At 48.6% G+C, this 7,500-nt stretch overlaps 1 protein-coding gene across 2 annotated transcripts in view; it reads left to right on the forward strand.

The window, feature by feature from the left end:
• The window catches only part of gpc6a (glypican 6a), a 135,200-nt gene that overhangs the window by 84,642 nt on the left and 43,058 nt on the right, over positions 1 to 7,500 (forward strand). For both annotated transcript variants that reach the window (XM_035534931.1, XM_035534932.1), the window contains exon 4: positions 1,176 to 1,341. In XM_035534931.1, coding sequence (XP_035390824.1) covers positions 1,176 to 1,341 — 166 coding nt within the window. The remainder of the gene's footprint in view (positions 1 to 1,175; positions 1,342 to 7,500) is intronic.

Consider the following 7,500-nt stretch of genomic DNA (forward strand, 5'->3'; position numbering starts at 1 on the left):
CAGCGACCAACACAGACACAGTCAGACAACCACACAGCGACTAACACAGTCAGACACAGCTCAGACAATCACACAGCGACAGACACAGTCAGACACAGCTCAGACAACCACACAGCGACTAACACAGTCATACACAGCTCAGACAACCACACAGCGACCAACACAGACACAGCTCAGACAATCACACAGCGACTAACTCAGACACAGCTCAGACAACCACACAGCGACCAACACAGTCAGACACAGCTCAGACAATCACACAGCGACAGACACAGTCAGACACAGCTCAGACAACCACACAGCAACTGACACAGTCAGACACAGCTCAGACAATCACACAGCGGCTGACACAGTCAGACACAGCTCAGACAACCACACAGCGACTAACACAGTCAGACACAGCTCAGACAACCACACAGCGACCAACACAGACACAGCTCAGACAACCACACAGCGACTAACACAGTCAGACACAGCTCAGACAACCACACAGCGGCTGACACAGTCAGACACAGCTCAGACAACCACACAGCGACCAACACAGTCAGACACAGCTCAGACAATCACACAGCGACTAACACAGTCAGACACAGCTCAGACAATCACACAGCAACAGACACAGTCAGACACAGCTCAGACAACCACACAGCGACAGACACAGTCAGACACAGCTCAGACAACCACACAGCGACAGACACAGTCAGATACAGCTCAGACAACCACACAGCGACCAACACAGACACAGCTCAGACAATCACACAGCGACTAACACAGACACAGCTCAGACAACCACACAGCGACCAACACATTCAGACACAGCTCAGACAACCACACAGCGGCTGACACAGTCAGACACAGCTCAGACAATCACACAGCGACTAACACAGTCAGACACAGCTCAGACAACCACACAGCGACCAACACATTCAGACACAGCTCAGACAATCACACAGCGACAGACACAGTCAGACACAGCTCAGACAACCACACAGCAACTGACACAGTCAGACACAGCTCAGACAACCACACAGCGACTGACACAGTCAGACACAGCTCAGACAACCACACAGCGACAGACACAGTCAGACACAGCTCAGACAACCACACACAGTCAGACACAGTCAGACACAGGTGCGGAGTGCTACTCCTGACCACTCTCCCCTCTCCCCCAACAGGTGAACATCTCCCCGGCCTGCAGCAAAGCCCTGACCAGGCTGATGTACTGCCCGTACTGCGCAGGACTCCCGGAACTGCGGCCGTGTGGGAACTACTGCAGGAACGTCCTGAAGGGCTGCCTGGCCAACCAGGCCGACCTGGACCCTGAGTGGAACCTCTTCATCGGTAGGAACCTCCGCATCCCCCCACCCGCCGTGCATGCTGGGTAAGGTTCGCCACGGGATGTCCTGTTGTGAACGTCCACAGTCGTGGGGGCAAAGTTGTGCAAGTGACGGTTTGGTCCTTCCGGACCCCCAGACAGGCTCGATGAACCAATGGTCAACAGAAAGTCAATAATGCCATCGTCTGTTCGCTGGTTTTGTAAACGTGCGAATTATTGGAAACACGGGCAGAGTGGGAACAAACTGGAATGTGGATTGCATGCAGGAGTCATACGAACCCTTACCGGGATCGCTGTGGTAGTGAGGCATCTGCTGGCTCTGCTGAGGAGTTGGAGGTTCCTCTCCTCCAGCTCTGGTGAGGGGTGTGAGGGATCGTTTTCCCTGCTGTGAGGCTGGTTGCCTTTGTTCCGTTCAAGGTGTTGACATTTCAGATTTCATCTTCCAGGCTATAGATTTTCAATCAGTCTATCTCTCTGACACAAAGGGCCATCCACCACACCTGTGGACTGTGGGCTCATGCTCGCTGGACAAAATCCCCTTTTGTGTGGCATATTTATGCTGCGCTGTGTGTGTGTGTGTGTGTGTGTGTGTGTGTGTGTGTGTGAGTCGTCTGTGAGGTGTCGGGAGACTGCCTTGTCTCTGCAGGGATGAGTGTGGCATTTAGCCACGGCATCTGTTGATAAGACACCGAGACCAGCATCGATCGCCATCTCACTCCATCTCCACATCTCTCGCCTGCGTCTCTCGCGTTCCTGATCACAGAAGAGGGGATGCGGCCTCTGCGGTCCGTCTCCCCGAGCGCGGGGACGGAGGGAATCTTCTAGCCCCTGTCCTTCTGTCAGTCATCCCGGCGTTTCTCACGCCGGAGCTCACAGCCTGACCATGTGTGCGTGTGGCTTGGCTTACTTCTGTTCCAGTGACTCAGTGAGAGTCAGTGACAGCTGATGTAGCACCGAGACTAACTGTCCCTGTCTGCTGTCCCGCTAGCCGGAGACTCCCGAGTTGTCCTGCACCTCCGAGGAGTTCCACAAGGCTCTCAGCTCGGCCCCTTCACTTTGGGACATTGTGGTGAAACCAACTTCAAAGACGCACATGGGCTGTCCCCAGGGGTAGACATTGGTGGACATGTCTTAATGCACGTTGCCCGTGGCAACATCATTTCATATTCTGGCCACTAAATGTCTAAAGCCTCTGGCCACTTGATTTCTTTATATATTTTTTGTTTTGTCTTTTTTTTTCAATTTTAACAAATCACCAGACCATCTTCATTTCGACACATTCACAAATATACATTAATAACGAAACAAATCCTGCACACTACCGATAACCTGTAAACTGGAAACAAACAGACCAAATTCACCGACTAACATTAACGTTCACATCACGTGAAGTTAGCTAAGCAATGCCTTGGGCAACTATCACGTGCCTGTGTAGCCTGCCATGGCAGCTGGTTTATGGTTTCAAAAAACTTCAGAAATGCAAAGGGTCCAGGTTGGAGCAGAGTGAGAACTTTGTGCGATTTGGAGAAGGATGTGATGTTCCGTGATGTTATGTCCTCCGTATCCATGACAGCCACGTTCTCAACCAGGCCGAACGAATTCAGGAAATACAGTGTTCAGAAACGCATCTGTACCCTTCCTCGCAAGCCGTTAGAACGATAAAATCAATTAATGACCTTCCGCGCTCGGCCGTCTGACAGTTTTGACACCAGCGACACTCTCTAAATAAATACTGCCTTTTTGAGCATTACAGTACATGGCAGTTGTTTGGTACTGAGATATGTTTGGTAATTGGGAATGCAGCATGTTTACTCAATAGTGTTATTAGACACATCTACATCTGGTAGCGGGTTGGACCTCCTTTGTCCTGCAGAACCTCAGACATTTGTCGTGGTGTAGATACCACTGGGTGTTTATATCTTCCTGCTGGAGTCTTGGCCCATGCAGACAAGGAAGCGCCTTACAGTTGCTGGGAATTCTTTGAGGTACTGATGTGCTCTGAACAGCCTGTCCTACCTCGTCTCAGAGATGTCATACGGGATTTAGATCTGGAGACCGTGAAGGCCAGAGAAGCAAAAACCTCACTGTCGTGTTCCTGGAACCAGTCCCTGACCATACGACCCCTGCGTCATGGTACCTTGTCTTGCTGAAAGTGCCCTCTCTGCCTCAGGGTAAACCGCTTCCATGAAGGGACGAACTAAACGTCCATCCACAGGTATCAGAGGACCCAGGGTGGGCCAGGAACATGCTCCTTACACCATCACGCCACCTCCCCTTACAGGAGGGTCACAACGATTCATGCTGCTTGTGCCAAATTCTGGCATGGTCAGTGTAACAGAACTCTGGGCTCTGGATTCAGAATGCACCATTGTGATTATCACCCTTAACAACTGTTACCCAGTGCCCCTTCAGGACCAAGAGCAGAGGGTCAGGAGATGTTGACCAGAACACAGGAGACCCAGCAGAGGGTCAGGAGATGTTGACCAGAACACAGGAGACCCAGTAGAGGGTCAGGAGATGTTGACCAGAACATGGGAGACCCAGCAGAGTGTCAGGAGATGTTGACCATAACACAGGAGACCCAGCAGAACGTCAGGAGATTTGACCAGAACACTTTTACATTGATTCTTTTTTTAACAATTCCAGTTCACCACCCGCTCTGTCACTTTAGGGAGGCATTGTTTGACGTGGGCCTCAGAGATAAGGACCAGAGGCGGAGCTGGGGGGGGGGGGGGGGGGTCTGGCCTGGATCAGAGGAGAGAGAGAGAGAGAGAGAGAGAGAGAGAGAGAGAGAGAGAGAGAGAGAGAGAGAGAGAGAGAGAAATGGGTGAGACATCAACAGCATTTTTGATTTTAAAAAGGTTTTTATACATCAAAACAATAAACAGGTTAAGAATTTATAAAAGGAACAGAAAACCTATTAATAATGAACAAAATCATTATAATAGAAATAATATTAACAATAATAGTATTTTATAATATTAAAAATAAAAATAGTATTAACAATAATAGTATCAATAGTAATAGTATTAATAATTATAATATTAACAAGTATTATTATTATTATTATTATTATTATTCTTATTAATAATAATAATATTAACAGTAGTGACAGTAATTGCTAGTTTTGTTTCATCATTTACACACAAATGTCATTTACACTTTATTTTTTAAGTGAATTTTTAAAAAAATAAATGGAACCTTTTTGTTTCATCCACAAAACAGACAATGCAAGAGAGAAAACGGTACCAGGCAAGCCACACACTCACACACACACACACACACACACACACTCACACACACACTCACACACACACACTTCGATCGTCCATCGGGCAATGGGCTTATTCTTAGTGGCTGATGAATATCAGAGATGTCACCTCTGCTCGGGGTCGAGCCGGGTTATCGTTGCAGACCCCTTCTGTACTGGTTTCTCTTTCTCGGGTTCCGGTGACATCCGGAGCCTTTAGCAGCCCACTGACAAATGACAGACCGGACGATAGCCTGGACCAGCCGGACAGCAGCCTCGTCTCCCTCACCGAGCTTTGCTAAACGCCTTTTTCTTCCTTTTGTTCCTGCAGAATTCGGAATTGCGGGAAGCGTAATTGAAAGGGGAGTACGGTACGACCGGGATCGTTGCACCTCTTAGCGGGGTCCGAACGGCTATTAATGAGGGAACAGCGTGTAAGCGGGACGTCGGATGTGCTCTGTCTGCTGAACCGCCGTGAGGCACACACCGCCGGAGAACTCGGCCGGAAATTTGGAATGCTGCAAGTGGAAAACTGACCGTCTCGCTTTTTTTATGTACCCAGTGTCCGGATGTACAGTAATAGTTACGGCAACTTCCATCGATGAACCATCCAATCAGAACACCAGCTCGGGACGTAGCTACTGTCTCGTCGCAGGGGTGGAGGGTTGCACAAAGAGGACAGAAGCTATTTTGGTTCCTGGCTGAGCAAAGTCAGACATCATTGATCCTGCCTTTCTGCTCCTGACAGGAATAAATTACCTACCTGTCACTGTTGCTATTGGTAACGATAACAACAATCACAAGGTGTTTTCTCCATTTCTGTTTTTATTAGAACCAAAAGATTTTTTTTATCCAGTTCAACAGTCGCTTGTCAAAAACACACAAAAGCAAAAAAAACACCAGCAGACCCATCTGTTGAACAAAATTGGCGTGATATCACAGCATTATGATATCACAGCATTATGATATCACAGCATTATATCATAGTATTATCTATCTATGATGATAGAAAAGATCAGCCAGCGTTTAAAGGCACATGCCGTGTGGACAGTGTTTCCGCCGTGAGGGTGAGGTTCACTGGTGTTCCGATGTTAGCAGGGTTACGCCCAGACACGTGACCAGGCTGCCAGCCTCACACGGAAGGCGGCGTTCATGATACTCACCGTGCTCACGATACACATGACACTCACGTGTGTCCAGTGTGATGGCCTGGGTTCTGTCCTGCTGCTTATACCAGTGCTTACAGCGACTCCAGACCCCAGGGTGACACCGGCTCAGAGCAGGAGGGTGTGCTGACATGACATTGAACAGGTGGTCCCATGCACATGCCCCATCAGCGGGACGAGAAGGGCTGGCTTCTTTGGGAGGGGGGACATTTCTGTGTTCATCAAAGGTGAAACTCTCTGCGCCGAAAGTCCTTAGAAGTTTGTCAACGCGACTTTTAATGAAGCTCACACTTGCTCCCCGGCTATACTGGGAGACAGCGGAAATCAGAGGTGGCACTGTGTTATTCTGTGTGTTATTCTGGTTTGTGTGGTGGTGTTGGGGAGATTGTGTTGTATTGGGGAGATTGTGTGGGATTGCGGAGATTATGTGGTGCTGTGGAGATTGTGGTGATTGTGTGGTATTGTGGAGATTGTGTGGTGTTGTGGAGATTGTATGGTACTGTGGAGATTGTGTGGTATTGTGGAGATTGTGGTGATTGTGTGGTGTTGTGGAGATTGTCTGGTTTTCTGGAGATTGTGTGGTATTGTGGAGATTGTGTGGTACTGTGGAGATTGTGTGGTGTTGTGGAGATTGTCTGGTTTTCTGGAGATTGTGTGGTACTGTGGAGATTGTGTGGTATTGTGGAGATTGTCTGGTTTTCTGGAGATTGTGTGGTATTGTGGAGATTGTGTGGTACTGTGGAGATTGTGTGGTTTTGTGGAGATTGTGGAGATTGTCTGGTATTGTAGAGATTGTGTGATATTGTGGAGATTGTGTGATGTTGTGGCGATTATGTGGTATTGTGGAACAGCTTCTCAGAGCATCATGGGTGTGAAATGCCTCCAACAGCACAATAGTGCACCAAAGCATTTTAGCACGTGCACTCACACATATTTAACACGTGCTCTCACGTGCATATTTAACACGTGCTCACACTCATATTTAACACCTGCACCCAAACATGCATTTATCACGTGTGTCCAAATGAATTTTTATGTATATGTTGGCTGTCAGCAACAGGATGATCGACAGTTCCCCCGTGTTCTTCCATATCCAGATCAAGGCTCAGACATTCCCAGTATTCCCAGCTGTCCTGAACACTGTCCTCAATGTTCATATGGGAATTACAGATCCCTGTGAGCTGTGGTGTAATCGGGGTCAGACCAAGAGTCCAGGAGCTGTTTGTCCTAACGGGCCTGTGTGATTGTGCAGTGCGTGTGCAAGGAAGCGTGCGAAGGGATTCACACGCTCGAACTAAGGAGTGACGCCAGAGCACCAATCACACGCTCGCTCAGATGGCACGCTGCCCACACCCACACCACGCCCACTGCGTCTTTCTTATTTTTATTGTTTTATTACATTGAGCACGCCTCTGTAAGTAATTGGACAGCATTGCTCGGGTTTTTGATTTTCCCGTCTCCGAACTCTGCACTTGGAATTTGAAATTTCACGATGGCTCTGAAATTCTAACGTCTGCTCGGCTGATTTGCGCCTGTATTAAGGGAACCACCGAGGTCTCACATCCGCTCGTCCGTTTCCGGGGCCGGCGTGTTAGCGGTTTGTCGGCCAGAGGCAGGACTGCACGGGACTGCGCGGGATTATCCATGTCTGTTCTGGTTAATCCCATTTACATTTGCATGTCTGACAGATGCTTTTATCCAGAGCGACTTTTACAATTTCAATCTTGTTACATCAGCAGACGAACGTA

This window comes from Electrophorus electricus, chromosome 16, assembly GCF_013358815.1.
Source record: "Electrophorus electricus isolate fEleEle1 chromosome 16, fEleEle1.pri, whole genome shotgun sequence".
Lineage (NCBI taxonomy): Eukaryota > Metazoa > Chordata > Actinopteri > Gymnotiformes > Gymnotidae > Electrophorus > Electrophorus electricus.